This window comes from Numenius arquata, chromosome 4 (assembly GCF_964106895.1).
Source record: "Numenius arquata chromosome 4, bNumArq3.hap1.1, whole genome shotgun sequence".
NCBI classification, from domain to species: Eukaryota; Metazoa; Chordata; class Aves; order Charadriiformes; family Scolopacidae; genus Numenius; species Numenius arquata.
In genome coordinates this window covers 2,549,115-2,566,870 of record NC_133579.1, presented here as the reverse complement: position 1 = coordinate 2,566,870, position 17,756 = coordinate 2,549,115, and the positions used below count along the sequence as shown (strand labels likewise).

At 42.4% G+C, this 17,756-nt stretch overlaps 1 protein-coding gene across 1 annotated transcript in view; it reads right to left on the bottom strand.

The window, feature by feature from the left end:
• JPH1 (junctophilin 1) overlaps nucleotides 1–17,756 on the bottom strand; it is an 88,971-nt gene that overhangs the window by 68,519 nt on the left and 2,696 nt on the right. Inside the window, exon 2 of the mRNA XM_074146126.1 lies at nucleotides 12,725–13,481. Coding sequence (XP_074002227.1) covers nucleotides 12,725–13,481 — 757 coding nt within the window. The remainder of the gene's footprint in view (nucleotides 1–12,724; nucleotides 13,482–17,756) is intronic.

The window sequence follows — 17,756 nt, the reverse complement described above, 5'->3', positions numbered from 1 at the left end:
CATATTTAAGATCTTTCACAGAAAAATAGGACTAGGAAAATGAAGAAAAGGTGGGTTTACAAGGCTTACTACTGGGGAGAGTAACAGAATCTTGCTATTCATTTCCCCTCATGTTCTACTTCACATTCATCTCTTTTTTTTGTGTGGGTTTTTTTTTGTTGTTGTTGGTTTTTTTGTTTTGTTTGCTTGTTTGTTTTTGTGTGTTGTGGGGTTTTTTGTTTGTTTGTTTGTTTGTTTTTTTAATGAGGTTGGACTCGATGATCTCAAAGGTCCCTTCCAACCACTAAGATTCTGTGATTCATATTTAAACTGAAACCATGGGAATAGGAGGGGCAAAGCACACCAAATACATCTTTCTGAACAGTAAATATTCTTGAAAAGAAAAAGAACTTGAGTTAAACCACTCCTAACTGAAGCAAAACACAGTGGACTTATCTGTTGAAAGGTCTTATTTAATCTACTTTAAAGTTTCCTTTACTAAGAGGTGGAAGCGGCCAGGTTGCACACAGAATGCTGGTCTCCTCAAGTGACCCGCACCTAATCAACTTCAATTTCCAGCGCCCTTGAAACTTCTACTTGCAAAATGAGACAATTCAGTGTCAATGAGCAGAGGAAAAGATCAGAACATCTCAAAGATATGAATTAGTTTTACTAAGGAAAAGATAATAAACAGTTTCGGAGTCAGAGAGATGATATCAAATGGTTCTAAGTGTGACAGTGAGCGTATAAAAGCAGATAATCCAAGAGGAAAGTGTCACCATAATTCTGCAAAATGAATTTCTATGCAGAACCGGAACTATTATCTTGGCTGGGTTAAGCAGTGCTAGGTTATACATCCACTCAAATACGCATTTTCACACGCCGGCAAATTCAAGGCAAATTAATTTGCTTTTTCAGTGAAAAATATCTTTTGAAGTATCAAGTAGATACACTGAAAGCAGAACACGATTCCTTTAATTGAGCAAGAAAGCAGGGTTTCTGAAGATAGTTTAAGCCGACTGTTTCTCAGACTGGCCTGTGGAGACTCAGTCAGGATGTTCTTTGAACTGCCAACCAAAAATGCCCGCGTTATTACAGACAGCCGATTAAACATGTCGTGAAACAACAAACGAGTGGAAGCCAACTCACGGGGTTTTGCCGGACCGATGCTTGCACGACCCCTACTCAAACACCAGGGCACAATGCAACATTTCTGAGGACTCTTTTTTTATACTGGTCCAAAATTTAATAATGTTCTGTATGGAGAGGATCCCAGTCTGCCTTTCGCATTGCTCATCATACTGTCCACGAAGGTCCACAGCCACCGTCCATCGCGTTACGCAGGGACTATACCCGTTAGCAGGTAACTCACAACTTCAGTATCATTAGACCTCAAGACCGCTTTTCTAGCTTTCTAATCATCATAAGTGCAAGGAGCAGATGAATTCAAATCCAACAGCCGTTGCATCTCAAAGTGGGAACTTACAAGAGAACTGTTAAAAGCCACTTAGAGCACGTTCCGATCAACTAGAATTTGAAGAAAAATCAAATTTAGCCCAAACTCCCCGGTGAACTTACTCAGAACCACAATTTTGCCTAATTGCTCTCTGCATTTGTTGTCCACAGCCCCAGTAAAATGAAAAGCTAAATGTTATCCACTTTTCTAACCCTTCTGCTAACAAAGGTTCATCCCAGAAGCTCCACTAAGCGGTTCTTCCACCAGAAATGCATTGCATCTGTGCATATCACAGCTACAGACTTTGACCTGAAAATGCTCAGTGTCTTTTCTTCGTAACTAGCAGGCGCATAGCAAATTATATTGTTTATAAAGTTCAACTATGAACAAGTAATATGACTAGATCTTTTTGCAGGTGATCTGAATTTTGAGTATACAAAATATACACGCATTTTTATTTGTCCCATTTCAGTCTTTCAACAAAACCTATTTCTGAAATAGGTATAAACTCTGCATTAGGAAAAACCCAGATATTGCACACCCTAAAAAACATCGCTTGGGATCGTAAAACATCCAGTATGATTTTTATTTTCCTAATAATTAATTATCAGTTGAGAATATAAATCAATCAGTATTCCTATTTGTACACTGAAGACATCCCAACATGAATTAGTTTGGCACAAGGAATTTACCCACCATGAGGAGAGAGAGGAAGACTCTTCATCAGAAACTATCAACTAATTAACTTCAACAGATCTGTACAAATCAAACATTTTTGAGTATCAGAAAAGGTCACCAGCTTCCCTCTTCTGGTTATACATATGGAACTGATAAAGGTCGTTCCCACCTTCGTTGCTAATCTGTAAATCCCAGAAACATACTGTTCTCTGAATCACAAAACAATCCCATGAATGGGAATACATTTACGAACACTACAGAATGTCTGTAATTACTAGATTTTTAGTGAAACTGAAATTAAGCCCTTGGTCAAGGAAAAAGATTCCTAAATGTAAACACGAAGCATTCTGACACCCGGCACCTTTCCACTCCCACTCTAGACTTTTGGTTCCCTTATTATTCCTGAAATACCTGTTGTATCTTACCGCTTGGCAATATGTTCTTTGTCTTCAAGATGTTCCCAAGATGCTTACACAGTTGACATCATAAATTCCTGTAAGTGCCAGAGCTCAAAAAGTGAACTTGGGCTGAATACACACACACAGAGCCACTTCCTATGGAGTCGCTTCAGCTCAGTTATAACCGAGATTTCTTGGTGTTAACTTCCTTTTCCCAATGGAAACCAAGTTCCTAACCATTAACAAGTATTAAAGCCTTGCTCCAAGTAAGAACAAATCAGGGCTATGATGCACGTCCGCATGTGACAAAAGACACCACCTCGACAATGAGAATCTTTGAGTTGTGGAAAATCTTGCTTGCTTCCACGTTTGGATTTTAAGCCCTTATGGGTCGCTCTAAGACTGACAAGATACACCACATTTATTTATGAAGTGGTCTACAAATTCAGAGAAAGAGAGAGCTTTGAAATGACTCACCCCAAAACCAGAAAGCAAAGTAAAAGCAGCAGCAAAATGACCTCTCCCTCGTCTTATATGTGCCAGTAAAGCGCGGCAAGCACAAACTGGAGATGCTGCATTATAGCCGTAACATAATTAAAGTTAACAGCAGCCTACCAGATTCAGAGCGGTCAGAGAAAAGAGAAATACCTGCCTTTCTTCTTAAACTCCTATAACAAAAAAGCTGAGAACTCTCATTTAACTGATTTCATATTAGTCAGACGCTAATCAGGAAATTTCTGGCTTTCAAGTACAAACCAGTAACACCATCTTGTCCCATCAATCCCTGCTTTCAATGTAGCAGGACCAAAGAGTGGCATTCCTCACCAGAAACTCTTTGGGAATTAAGTGAAGGAAATGAAGATTAAAAAAAGAAAAGAAATGCTTAAGCGAACAAAAAATTAGTTCAGAAACAGAATATAATGGGATAGATTCACTGATTGCTTTTCACCCCTGGATACACACAGGGCTCAGGGCTGCGAACCCAGGACATTCATAAACCTTGGGAAAAAAGGTGTGAAAAGTGGCAGAACTTGTGAATGTCAGTGTTAACAGAAGAGGAATCTAAGGGACGACTGATGATGCTCAGAGGGCTGGAGCCCCTCTGCTATGAGGACAGGCTGAGAGAGTTGGGGGTGTTCAGCCTGGAGAAGAGAAGGCTCCAGGGAGACCTCAGAGCCCCTTCCAGTCCCTAAAGGGGCTCCAGGAGAGATGGGGAGGGACTCTTGGTCAGGAAGGGGAGCCATAGGATGAGGGGGAACCATTTTAAACTGAAAGAGGGGAGACTGAGATAAGATCTCAGGAAGAAATTCTTTGCTGTGAGGGTGGTGAGACACTGGAACAGGTTGCCCAGAGAAGCTGTGGCTGCCCCATCCCTGGAGGGGTTCAAGGCCAGGCTGGATGGGGCTTGGAGCAACCTGGTCTGGTGGGAGGTGTCCCTGCATGGTCTTTAAGGTCCCTTCCAACCCAAACCATTCTATGATTGTACAAACTGCCAAGAGGGGCTGCACAAAACTCACTGGTTACTCTTAAATAGGAAATGAAGTTCAATTTCAGTGTAAGAGCCATAAGTTCATACATAAAGTAGGTGGCTTGGAGGTGACCTCAGGAACAATCTCTTTGCAGGCTACATCTTTTTAACAGAACTGGGAAAACATCTGAAGAGGGCAACAAGAATAGCTAAAATGTCGTTTCAGATATTAAACATTTACATGGGCTTGAGGGGAGGCAAGCTCATAAGGAGAACTTGACTTCTGGACACCAGCCACAGGCACGTCTGCCTCCCGCACAACGAGCGCAGAGAGCTGGAGAAGAACGAGGAAGCAGGAAACATAACGAAGTACAAATAGAGCAGCAATAAAAGAAGACAATCACAGTGAGGGAGGCAAAAGAAAACAAGTCAGTGTATGAAAATATGCACCAGTGTCACTGAGATGTACAAAACCAGAAAAATGTATTAATTGCTACGAAAAAGAAGTCATAATATGTATCACCGATCCGTCAGTATTCAAACAAACAGTATTACTCATGGAACTACAGAAAATTAATCAATTATTATTTGGGAAATACAGAATTAGCTCAACGTAGGGGGCATTAACTAAATCATTTAAATTACTATTTTTCTGCTATAGTTGTTCACTGAAAAACGTCCTACTCTGTAGAATCCTGATCAGCAACATTGCTGTCAGATGACAGGGCGATTTCTTATTTCTTTGAAAGGTTCTGTATTAATTGGTTCAGTCTTTGAGCAAAACATCAAGTAAATTACTCAAGCACTGACTTGTACGGCTAGTCACATGTATGGAATTGTACCAAAACCAGGAGAAATATAAAATATCTTTTTGATTTTGAAAATAGTTTTCTAGCAATCGATAACGTGAGTCTAAGGGCTTCACACTACGGTTCCTACGTGATTAACCAGTAGAAATGATCCAGATTTTGTTTTTTTAAATGGAGATTTATTTCCATCACAGAAACTCTCCCGAAAGTCATCAGAGACAGATGATGTTTGCGGCTTATCTTCTGAACAATTGTTGTCATACAGATCAAAACTGAGATGCTGGGTAAAAACTAAGGCAAGAAGCTGCAAAACAGCTCATCCTCTTTGGCTACAAAAAAATAAAAATAATTAGTCTTCTGCTAGTGTATCTCAGTACCATTAAAAAAAACCCCAAACATTCATGTTCTCACATATATCTGCCACCGGCTGCCACTGTAAAGATTCTTTCAGCTCCTAAATTGAGAAACAGGGCAAAAACTCCTTACCCATCTAAACAAAGAAACATTTCAAGGAGGTTTGTATACTAAAAAAAAGAAAAAAAAAAGGCTTTCTTATATGATTATTTTAAAAGCAGTGGTGCAGTGTTGCTTCATTTCTGTTTTGAAAGCAGCGAATATTTTCAATATTACATTAACCATCTCCTGATTGTAAACAAGTGAGGAAAAAGCAACTCTGGTGTAACAATTCTGTGTCTAATACAAACTCAGAGTAAGGCTGGCTGCACTCCAGAACCGCCTCCTTAAAAATAACATATAGATCCCTGTTCAGACTTAGGGCTGTAGGCAGGTGTACTGGATATAGGTAATTTGATCAAAAAGTTACATACTCGAGGCTTTCTTAATTTTCCAGCTGCGGGAAAGCACAGGAGCAATTTTGCATACTTTCAGCCATGTAATCTTACCGCATTAAACACTAAGCAAAGAAATCAAATCCGTGTAGCGAAGTTTATACAATTTGTATATTCCAAACAGATGTACTATTAATTCCCCAGCAAATAACAGAGGAACGGTCCAAGACTGTATTCTTTTACCAACGTGTTGTTTGTGAAATCTGAGTGAAAATGCGCCCCGCTGAAGGCAGCGGCGCAACTCCCACGGGAGTCAAGGAACATATGGTTTCCTCTAAAGAATTAACATCAAAATTACTATTCATAGTAGTTGAAGACTTATTTTAAGTTTTACCACAGCACTTTTATTTGTTATCTCCAACCAGGCTAACGCAGTAAAATGATTAAAACTGATTTTGTTTCAAACCTTAAGGCAGGTCTCTGTGCTAAGGCAAGTGGCCTTATATAAATACCTTTGGTATTCGTTGGCTCCTATTCCTAAGCACAACGTTCATATTTCAGCTATAATAAGTACAGCATCTCACAGACGTGTGAGGCACTGGTCGTGCGAGTGTCCAGTTTAGTTTCTTGAGTAAAGTGAGATTGGTGGAGTCAGCTAAATCCAGCACGGAAAGCTGTGTGTGGGGCACATAATTCAGCGCCGTTTGGAATGATTGGCAGCTGCCATCTAGTGTGGACACCAACTACACGCCCACACGTGTAGAATTCCAGCTCTCCCTAGAAACCACGGTTGGTTCAGGTCAAGCCAAGAACGCTGGTCACACAAGGCAACGAACGCAAGAAAGGAACTGGCTCCTAAACCCTTCAGTCCTTCCTGACGGTTCGCAGAATAGGGGTTGGAAGGAACCTCTGGAGATCATCCCCTCCAACCCCCTGCCAGAGCAGGGTCACCCACAGCAGGTCGCACAAGAACTTGTCCAGGTGGGTTTGGAATGTCTCCAGAGAAGGAGACTCCACCACCTCTCTGGGCAGCCTCTTCCAGGGCTCTGCCACCCTCACAGCAAAGAAGTTCCTCCTCATGTTTAGATGGAACTTCCTGTGTTCCAGTTTGTGCTCATTCCCTCTTGTCCTGTCCCTGGGCACCACTGAAAAAAGACTGGCCCCATCCTCCTGACACCCACCCTTTCAGTATTTATAGGCGTTGATCAGATCCCCCCTCAGTCTTCTCTTCTCCAGACTAAAAAGACTCAAGTCCCTCAGCCTTTCCTCGTCAGAGAGATGTTCTAGTGCCCTCATCATCTTTGTAGCTCTCTGCTGTTCCACACACCTCACAGAAACCCACCACACGCAGCACAGTGCACTGAAACTTACTCTGAGTTAAGGTTATCAAAAATATAAGCAGTTTCTTATATATAACAGCTGTAGCGTGAACACCAGTGCTCTGGGGCGGACAACTGGGCCGGCTGGTCAGAAGGAGGTGATGCCCAGTGACCTGAAGCCAAGGCCATGCGCCCGGGCCGCAGGGTAAATCACAGCTCTCTAAATCATCCTCAGCGCTGAACACAACAGTAAGCCAGCGACTGGCTCCAGGAGGCCACTAGGACAGCGAGGGAGGGCAGGGACCCAGAAAAGTCCAGGCTGTAGCGGTGGGAACGCTCCCAAAGAAAATCCAGTCCCTAAAGGGGCTCCAGGAGAGATGGGGAGGGACTCTTGATCAGGGAATGGAGCCATAGGATGAGGGGGAACGGTTTTAAACTGAAAGAGGGGAGATTGAGATGAGATCTCAGGAAGAAATTCTTTGCTGTGAGGGTGGTGAGACCCTGGCCCAGGTTGCCCAGAGAAGCTGTGGCTGCCCCATCCCTGGAGGGGTTCAAGGCCAGGCTGGATGGGGCTTTGAGCAACCTGGTCTGGTGGGAGGTGTCCCTGCCCAGGGCAGGGGGTGGCACTGCATGGTCTTTAGGGTCCCTTCCAACCCAAACCCTTCTATGACTCTATGACCTTCCTCCTGTGGCCCCACCACCAACTGGAGGCTCTTTCCCAGCCACACAAAGCGAGCTGCTCGGGACACAAGATCCCAACCGGAGTTTTGGTAGTTTCTATTAAAAAAATAAAGGTTGAAACGAAGCCATAGCATCCGTGGACTTGGACACAAACATGTTAAAAATAAAACTGAGCTGTCTAAAAAAGCTACGCTGAAAAGAAATGGCTGCAGGAAAGACACCAGTTAATCCCCCTTCGGTGCTGCCCTTAAAAGACTTTCCTGACTGGCCACTGCCAGCTGAGCCCAGACCCCTAATTAACAAGGAGGGACCGCTCTTGTCTTATTAGTTGCAAGTTATTAATTTTACTGTTATCTCGATCTTGGGTCCTTTTGCCAGCTTCTTTCTCTTTGCTGGGCAGCGCCCGTTTCCCAGACGCAAGGTGTGTGGCCAGGGCAGATTATTTGTGCGGTGCCTGACACAAAGGCACCATTATCCTGCACCGAAGCCCAGGGACCGGTGTAATGAAAACCCCTTACAGCGTCGCTTTTCAGGTGGTCACAAGTTCCCACAGCATATTAAGACAGTACACCTTACTTAAAACTCACTCACAACTTCAGAGTACTTAAAAGTATCAGCTTCTGCGGAAAACAGAATAAAAAAGAAGGTAAAATTTCTTAGCCTGCTTGTTTCATGACCTGACAGATCAATGGAGTATAAGGAAAACTCTATCAACATGGAAACATTTTTGCTTTTGATTTCTTTCTCCTTTTTCCTCCGCACACTGTCCTCTGATTGGTATTTCTTACTCTTACTGTACTTTTATCTTCTCCTTCTGTGTCCCTGTGAAGTTTTTTTCCCTCGGAGAGTCAACACGTAAAGGAGATTTTCTAGTGGAGCATTAGCTAGAAAAAATCTGAAGGGAGGAAGAAAAAACCAAACTAAAACCCACCTGGCTCTGAGAGTTCAATTCCGAACCCATAATATTGACTTTTCTGGAAAGAATCTGGTACATAAAGGGTTGTATGTACACAAACATCATTTCTTCTGCTTCCAGCGCTACATGTTTACCTACAGGGCTGATTCATTCTCAAACAGCCAGCCATACTGAGTAGTAGAAAAGGTTTATGTCCAAACTCTGAGAATTAATTCCAAAAATGTTTATACCATCATAAGCGTTAATGAAAGCAAAGTTAATATAATACACTAAATAGCTCCTCTAACTAGAACTTAGAGTGATTTTCATGCTAGGAAAGAAGCGGTCTAATATAATTCCAGTTCATATTGAACTGCAGAGGGAGATCTCCTTCCAGTAAGACACCTGACAGCAATGAAAAGTTCAAAATCCCCACAGTGAGAATTATTTGACATCCTCAAAACAAGTCCCTTTTTGACTCTTGGCTGAGCAAACATTTGGGGCTTTTTAACATCTTCCAAAGGGCTCTTCCAAATGTGCATCTCCTAGCGTTTGAAGCCTTTCACGTGGGCTTGAAATAACACAGAAAAGAATTTATTAAAAATTTCTGGAAGGCAGCTTTTCCTTTTAGACACCCAGACCCAAAAAAAGGCAGAGAGGGTAAAGCTGACTGCTTTTAGCACAAATGGGCTAAAGATGAATTTGAACTAATTACTGCCTAAAACAATGATTAAAACAAAAAGCCTTTTAATATTTTAAAAGGGAAAAATACTGAATATACTTCTGAAATTCCTCAAATTCTGCATTTTTTACATTCAGACCTTAATATTTTGTCTTAAATACAGCTAGTAAAACTAGAACATGCTATCAAGACCGTTAAGCTGCGCTATCACTTTAAAAGCATTTTTACTCATTGCTAATCTATAATCTGTTTCAGATACAAATTCGCGTGGCAGAGGCCGGTAACTACTTCCCTGATCCGGCAGCTTTCTCCAAGACACACGATTTTGTGATCTGTTATTTTTTGAGAAATGCTGCTATTTTAGCTAAAACACCCCAGTACGAATGCCTCAAAACCCCGAAGGCTGAGCCAGGAGGGTCGATGTAAATTCAGGTTCAGAGAAGCATCATTTACCCCAACTTTTAGATTATTCTTTGGACACCAAACTGTGATTTTAGCTAAAGGAAGACTACCCAGGTTATTAAGGAGGACTTTTAGACATAAGAAGACATCAGGAACATAAACGAAAACAGCGGTTGGTCTTGTTGATGACTGTGTGGACATCTGTCATGGGTCAAACCAGCAGCCAAATCTGTCAGGATTTGCAGGGAGCTATGAAGAGGAGTATGGTCTGGTTTCATTTGTCTGAGCAAACATTTTGGGAATAAACAATCCCGGAAGAACAGCACACAACTCAGAGCTGTGCTGGAAAGGAACGGACCTGGCTCGGAGGCAGGGTTTCCAGCTCTTCGGAATGGAGACCTGGATATTCGATGGTTTTGGGGGTGAAAAAAGGTCTATCTATAGAGTTCTTCCACTGAGACACTGCAGGAATCACAGAATGATATGGGGTTGGAAGGGACCTTTGGAGATCATCTTCTCCAACCCCCTGCCAAAGCAGGTCCCCCTAGAGCAGGTTGCACAGGAACTTGTCCAGGCAAGTTTAGGATATTTCTAGAGAAGGAGCCTCCAACCACCTCTCTGGGAAGCCTCTTTCAGGGGTCTGCCACCCTCACAGCAAAGAAGTTCCTCCTCATGTTCAGATGGAACTTCTTACGTTCAAGTTTGTGCCCATTTCCTCTTGTCCTATCCCTGGGCACCACTAAGAAGAGCCTGACCCCGTCCTCTTGACGCCCGCCCTTTAAGTATTTATAAGCACTGATCAGATCCCCCCTCAGTCTTCTCTTCTCCAGACTAAAAAGACCCAAGTCCCTCAGCATTTTCTCATCAGAGAGATGCTCCAGTCCCCTCATCATCTTTGTAGCCTCTGCTGTCCCCTCTCCAGCAGTTCCCTGTCCTTCTTGAACTGGGGAGCCCAGAACTGGACCCAGTGCTCCAGATGTGGCCTCACCAGGGCAGAGCGGAGGGGGAGAATGACCTCCCTCCACCTGCTGGCCACCCTCTTCCTGATGCAACCCAGGAGACCACTGGCCTTCTTAGTCTTCTCTTCTAGAGTCTCTTCCAGATGAGCTGGCCCTGAGACAGTCAGCGCTACTGACTCTGCCAGTACGACAGTCCCTTCCTTCCCATAACGCCACGGCCTCGCTCCCAGTGGTGGACACTAAAGGCCATGCTGAAACCTTGAGAGGTGGGAATGGTTGGGTCATCCTTAGTAGGCGAGTCCAACAGGCACTCACAGGTGAAGTTACTGTAATCTTTATGCCTGATGTTGCCTGACTGGGTGTGAGGTGTCTTTGCCTTTGACTCGGTGCCAGTACGGTTAGTGCAAAGGCAATCTGAACTGGAATCCTTCTATCCATACTGGTGGCCATGGGACTGTCTCAGAGAGGTTCTCGGCTGAAAAACAAAAGGAAGGAACAGCCCACGGCCACAGCTTCACCTCAACTGATGCTTTCTGCTGCTGCGCTTTCAAAAGAAATAAACGTTTTTATGGAGTTCCAAAAGAATCATATTTGAACTTTGTCCTTCACTGAAACCGAAGGGAAGGAACAGCAAACAAAACGCTTCAGAGACACGTCCCTTCAGACATGCTTCACAGCTTCAGAACATGTCCCTTCTTAAAGAGGACGCGCACACCCCGTGGTCTCAGGTGACAGCTTTTTAACAGCCTTACATGGGCTCAAAGGGTGACTCCCCCATCACCTCATTTTTTTCAGAACTAGGGCTTTTTATGGACTGACAGAACACGAATGGGATCCAGTGATTTCTTGAAGTTAGCTATTACTGCTCTGCTTTGCTAATACGGTCCGCTGTCATATAATGCCTTACATATATTTATAGAAGTAATTGAGTAGATCCCACCCTCTGGTTACGTAGGTGCCCAGCGCTCAGAACAGTTCTTTATCAGCATGCTGAGTTCTTCACGTTTGTGTCTCAACTAATTTTCACTATGAGCCATCCCCGTACTCAAGCTTGCCCGCTTACGCAGTTTTTGGTCTTTTCTGTATTTTTTTAGGATCGTCACAAAAAGGCTAGCGAGTGAGCACACAATACTGACCACACTAAATCAGGAATCAGTTGTTCAGCTCAAAGTGTAATGTGACATCCTCTTTCTAAAATAGCATGAAGATTTTCTTTCATGCACATTTCTGGGCTCTTTTTTTGGTTCATAGCATATTTCAAGAAAAGCCTGCCTGAGGAAACAAACTAAAACCAACAACATAGAAACTGCCACAAAAACTTATTGGAAGCCATCAACAATTAAATAGCTTTTTAAAAGAGCTCTCAGACTTAATGGTAAAACCTATTAAAACTGCCTATAATGATTTAATTTGTAACAATTCCATTTCAGATATATTTGCTTGGTTGTTGGTTGGGAGTTCAAAGAGAAAATGACATTTTTTCCCCACTACTGATACCCATACACTTTTCACACCTCAAACAACTGGCAGGGGGTGGGGAGAAGATGACCACCACTCTTTGAAGTGGTGGTGCTAAGATCCAGACCAATTCAGGCTTCAGGAAAAGCTCCGAAACAAAAGAGTCCTCGTACAGAACTCTTTGGGCAGACACTGCCCTGGTAATTGAATCAACAGCCTTTAAGCAGAAGAGCCTCAACCATTATTCTTATGCTGTTCGTGCCACGGTCTCTCAGATAAACAGATGCGTCTTAAGATGTCAAATGGGCAACTTCAGCAAGTGAGATGCCACCCCAAAAACCATCAACACAGTAAGTCTAACTGGAGCATGCTTATGGGAAGATATTCAGTCTTCACCTCACATCCCCCAAATCATTCCCTCCGTTTCCTCACTAGTTTCATTTTCCAAACAGGTTTAAAGGCGTAATGCAGCAGAAATGTACGAGAATGCAAATTTATTTTCACAGTATATGATGGAATATGTATGATGGTCTTTACTCAAATGAGCTGAAGTTCTAAGTTTCACACGTGTAATGCCACTAAAGTCAATGGCGTTACACAGGTGGAACTGAAAGGTGAAAGGTACTCACCGAAGACAACATTTACACCCTTGCACTTCTTAGGTTTTTTTCAACAATAAGAGCTCACATATTGTAACACAGTCTTGTTTCTGAAAATTCGGTGACGAACAAAGACATTTTGCGATAACATACCTTGAAGTCGCAATTTCCACTTTGGTTCTGGCCATGGCAGCTGCTCGCTGTGCTCCTTCTATCGCTCTATCCACCTTTTCTCTAGTTTTTGTGTTTCGTATTGGTATAAGTTGCTTTCTTATTCCACGGACCAAAACGTTATTTTTGTACTTTCCCTCTTCTTTGGTGCCATCTGGAAACATGGTACATCCATACCCGTGCCGCCTGTTATTTAGCCATTCTCCTTCGTATTTCATACCATTGGAACGCTCGCTAATACCAAACCCGCTGCGCTTGTCGTTCTTCCATTCGCCCATGTAGGTTTCTGTCGTGGTGGCATCAACGTGGTCTTCCATAGGGGAATAATCACAGTCACCGTCTCCGAAACTAATTGTAGAGTTGGCATCGCTAGAACTAATTCTGCTCATAGCAGCGTCGCTCCTGACGGAGCTCCGTTTGCTAGATATCGATGACCTAGACTCGGATTTTCTAAGTTTTATACTACCAAGGAGGGACCCTCTTCTGAATAAGCCTCCTTTTTTCTTAATGCCCATGGCTTCGGGATCACTGTGAAAATTGAGCACGAATCCTCCCCTCGTTCCAGCCGGGCTGTCTGAGGTGACGTCGTGCAGAACGGTGCCGTTGCTCTGCTCGCTCCGAAGGGAAGCCAGCGACGTTCGGAGCGGGGAACGGATCACAGTCGCCATGCCATAGGGTACGCTCTGACGTACGCCGTACCCGTGCCGCATCCCTCCTGTCCACTGCCCCTGGTAGGTACCTTTTAAAGGAATAAGGAGAAATTAAATCTAGGAAGCTGTAGAAGAGCTAGCGCTCTACATCCAGCACATTATGGGCAATACGATGCTGTCAGCTCTGCTTTTGCTAAGAAGAAACGCAGAAAAATCACAGCAAATGACACATCAGATAAACCACTTTTGCTACTTTTCTCCTAAATTATTTTTCCTCTTAACAGAGCCTTCACTTCCCCCAGCTGAAATAATTTATTTTGGCAACTAAGGCACAGCAGCTATAATCATAAGCATTTTTTCTGAATGGATCTGTCTGTGGAAAAGAATTTCAGGAGAAATTTCTAAGGCAGGACCTCCCTCAACGCTGCTTTTTTTTTTTTTTTTTAAGGTGGTCAGGTGGGGTCAGCAGCAGCAGAGCCACGTCACATGCGGTCAGTTTGGGATGGAGGGAGCAGGATGCTCGTGGCTCTTGCCCTCCAGCTGCTCACAAAAAGAGCAAGTAGGAGCAGTAAAAGTCTTGTTTTCCCGAGTTTAAGGTGACTACGGAAATCTCCTTGTCAGGACGTATTTGAGAATCCACTGAATTGCCTTGTCTTCAGATGGGCCTTTGGATCCACTGCTATAAACCTCCATTGTGTAATTAAATACCTTAAGGTTTTTGCATGTACTTGAATGGAAGAACAAAACCTCGGTGTATCTCACTCTTTAGGAACTCTTGATAGCAACACTTTTTGGTGTCCCCAGTGTCGCAAACCCGGCACTGCGTCGCGTTGTGACACAAAGATCAGAAACACGAACCCTTTAGCACTGTTTTTTGCCTTTCGTTTGTGCTGCGGTATTTAAGACAGACAAGGCAGTTAAAACCAGAATATTGCACACCGTTCTATCATAAATACATTTCAGTGTTGCAGTCGTAACTTTTTTTGTCTTTTTTTTTTTTTTTTTTTCTTTTTTTAACAGCAACGTAAGGAAGAGCAACATGGCATTTGACAGCAGAAGTCACAGACACCCACGTAACAGGGGACATGGAAAGCTGCACTGGAGCCAAACCCCAGCGTTATCAGATTATTACTGCAAACTACTTTTTTCTTGTATCCTGGAGAGGCATTTTCACTTTGAGGAGACACAAACTCCAGTGTCTGGTCCCTGAAAGCCATTTGTACCAGACGCTCCAAGGGAAGGTGCCAGGAACCCCACAACTGGCAAATCCAAGATAATTTGCTTTCTAAGATCATTTCACTCTAATTCCCATTAAACTGCTTTAAGCTCCTCAAAATGAAGTCTCTCGCCCAACTACTGTGCCTTTTTTTTTTTTTCAAAAAAAAAAAAAAAAGCTATTTTGAGTCTGAATATTCTCATAGAAGGATGAATAAGCAATCTTTAAAATATCTTCCTTTGATTTCGATCTGCTTTAATTGGAGCACCTATTAAAAACTATTCTTTGGAGAACTAAATATCAAATGTCAAATTCGGTGATTGACTAAAATCTTTTTGAAAATACGTGTGAAATACCTGCAGTTCTAGACGCAGCTCAAAGCTTCGCTTGCTTTGAGGTTCAATCTCCTTTGCACAAGCAGGCTATTTTGGTCCTGCACGCGTCAATTATCTATCAGTTACTGCTTTACCATATTAGAACTTGGCAGAAGAGGTATCTCGATGTTAAAACGAAATTAAATTTGCCAAGATTTATTACATACTACTAGACAGGTTCCACCATGGAGCTATTTTGCGTCGGTAGAAAATTCTACCGAGTGGAAGGTTTTTGTTTTAACAGATGGCTGCTGACACAAACAAACAACTTTCCTGGTTCCTTTCTCCTCCTCTGTATCCTGGATACCCACCGCCGCGCTGGTTCTAAGGGTGCTGAATCCGGAGACAGGATTATTTTAAAAAAACTCAGCATATGGAGAAGAACAAATAGAAACACGAGCGCAAAGCACTGGTATGACGTATTCTGTAAATACTGCAAAAATACAGCCACATTGTAATTCTTTTTTTGTTTATTAAATAGACATTTCCAGAAATGTATTAATATTTTATGAGCATAAATGACTACATTTTGTCCATAATTACATCTGGGATCTCCCTAGTATTGTAATGATATGCTGGAGCTAAGAATCCGGCTACGTATACTTACTGCTACACACAACAATCTGTCGAACATTCTGCACTGGTTAATTGCATTTAAAAACAATAAATCTAATTCTAAATTTGATTATACTCCAGTATTAGATTAGAGCAGCAACTCATAATTACGGCTCTCCACGTTGCTATGTGAGTGGCAGCCTCGAAGCAGAATCACCTTATGACAGAATCGAATTTTACACAAGCACAAACGGTCAGCCTTTTTTTCCTACTAATATTTTAATTAATAAACATGGAAAGCTCAAAAATACGTAATGCTTTTAGGGCTTGTATTTTTCACTACCCTGTAGAAAGAAGTGGAAGTGGTCACCGTTGCCCATCAGGGCGTTAAAACAAGGACAACTGATGTGCTGCTATTTACTTGCCCGATTTTTCTCTCTTCTGGGGAAACAAAAATCAATGCCGGCTTCTTCTAAAGAGAAAAGAGTCAATGAGAAAATGGAAGATTCACACTGAATCGGTGCTTAGAAAGCACCAAAGATAATCAGTTGGGAATTTTGTGCGGTCTTGCAGGTAACAAACTATCTCTTCTGTCATTACAAATCCATCAAGGGAAAGGCTTCTCATACTAGTGCTAGAAAAGCTCTCTCATTTTCCTTGATTTTTCAACTTGTATTTTAAAGGAAAAAGCGTTTTAATGGCACATGGAGGGCAGCGTCCAGAACGTAGATACAGGAGACTCGTGCAGTAATTTGGCTGACGATATCAGACTCTTAACTGTATCATCTTCTTCCAACAAAAGAAATTTTAAATTTGGATTGCGATACAATTAAATACTACAGCGTATGACAGAAGGCGTGAGAGAATACCTCTTCCCGTATAGAAATGTACAAATAAACACAATATTTACTTATCTCTCTGTATAGAAATAGATATGAATGATGTATCACCAAACACACCTTTTCCCATTTCACCTTACACTGTAATCGACTGTTCAAAGCAGTACCGGTAAGGGTCAACTGTTAAAATTTTAATTAATGACGTAATTGCCAAGATAATTTAAAACTGATTTTACCATAAAACAATAACATTGTTTAGCATTAATTTTCAAAAAGTAAAGCTTAGTATCCTTTGTAACTGAAGAAACACTCAGCCACAACTTCTCCTGACTGTCCACCTAGTGTTCAACCGGTTCCCTTGAAAAGGTGTTCATATTTTGAGCCTGAGAACTATTAGAAAGTGGTTGTTTTGTTTTTTTTTGCTTTTCTTTTTGTTGGCAGGTTGCTGCAAGGTATAATCTCCCAACCTGTCTCCTTAGAGTTACACTGTGCCACCCCTCCCATGCACAGCTGTAAATGTCATTGCCTACTTGCGGCTAAAATTTAAACCTACGCTGCGTGAAAAAGCAGAGAGGCCAAGGACCTCATTAACTACTCCACTTAATAGATTCGTTGTTACATCCAGACTTTGGCACGCTTTTCCGACTCAAATGTTAGATAAGCAAATGTCTAGAAAGAAGACTACTTAGAAATCAAGGAACACGTGCACTAACGATCTTTGCTTCAGATGCATTTGCCACCGACTGACCCCTGTGGAACAACGATGCAACACCTTACAGTTGGTCATTCCTATTATTGGCAGGACCATAAATTGCTAATTTACATATACTGAGGTTTCAAATTAGGCCTCAGTCCCTCCATGAAAAAAAAAAGGCTCCAGTAGGCTCACAGATTCACACAGATTCACCAAAATCTAGGGAGTTTAAAGGAAGCACGAAAGTCCAGGTCGCTGTAGGTAACAACAGCCACTTGAAGCACACGCGATGAATGGAGGATCGTGGCTTATAATTCCCAGTCTTTTCCTCGGAGATTTGACTGAGTGACAATTTTAAGCATTGAAACACAGCGTGACACGTATTACTCACGTCGTGCGAAGCGGTGTGTGCAGAAACACCGAGGAACGCTGTCAGTCCTTATGTCCCTTTTCCCCTCCCTCAACTTACACCTCCTAACACCACCAGTGTGTTTTAAAACAACATATTGGGGAAAAGAGGAAAAAAAAAGGGGGGGGGGGGGGGGGGGGGGGGAGAAATATAGCAGCAAAAAGGCCTGGATTTTATTGAGTCTGAAACAAATTGGCATAGTTTAAACAATTATTGCCCTACGCTGGCATTCTCAGGTCATAATAGAAGAGGAGCTTTCCTGCAAGTATTCCCCAGT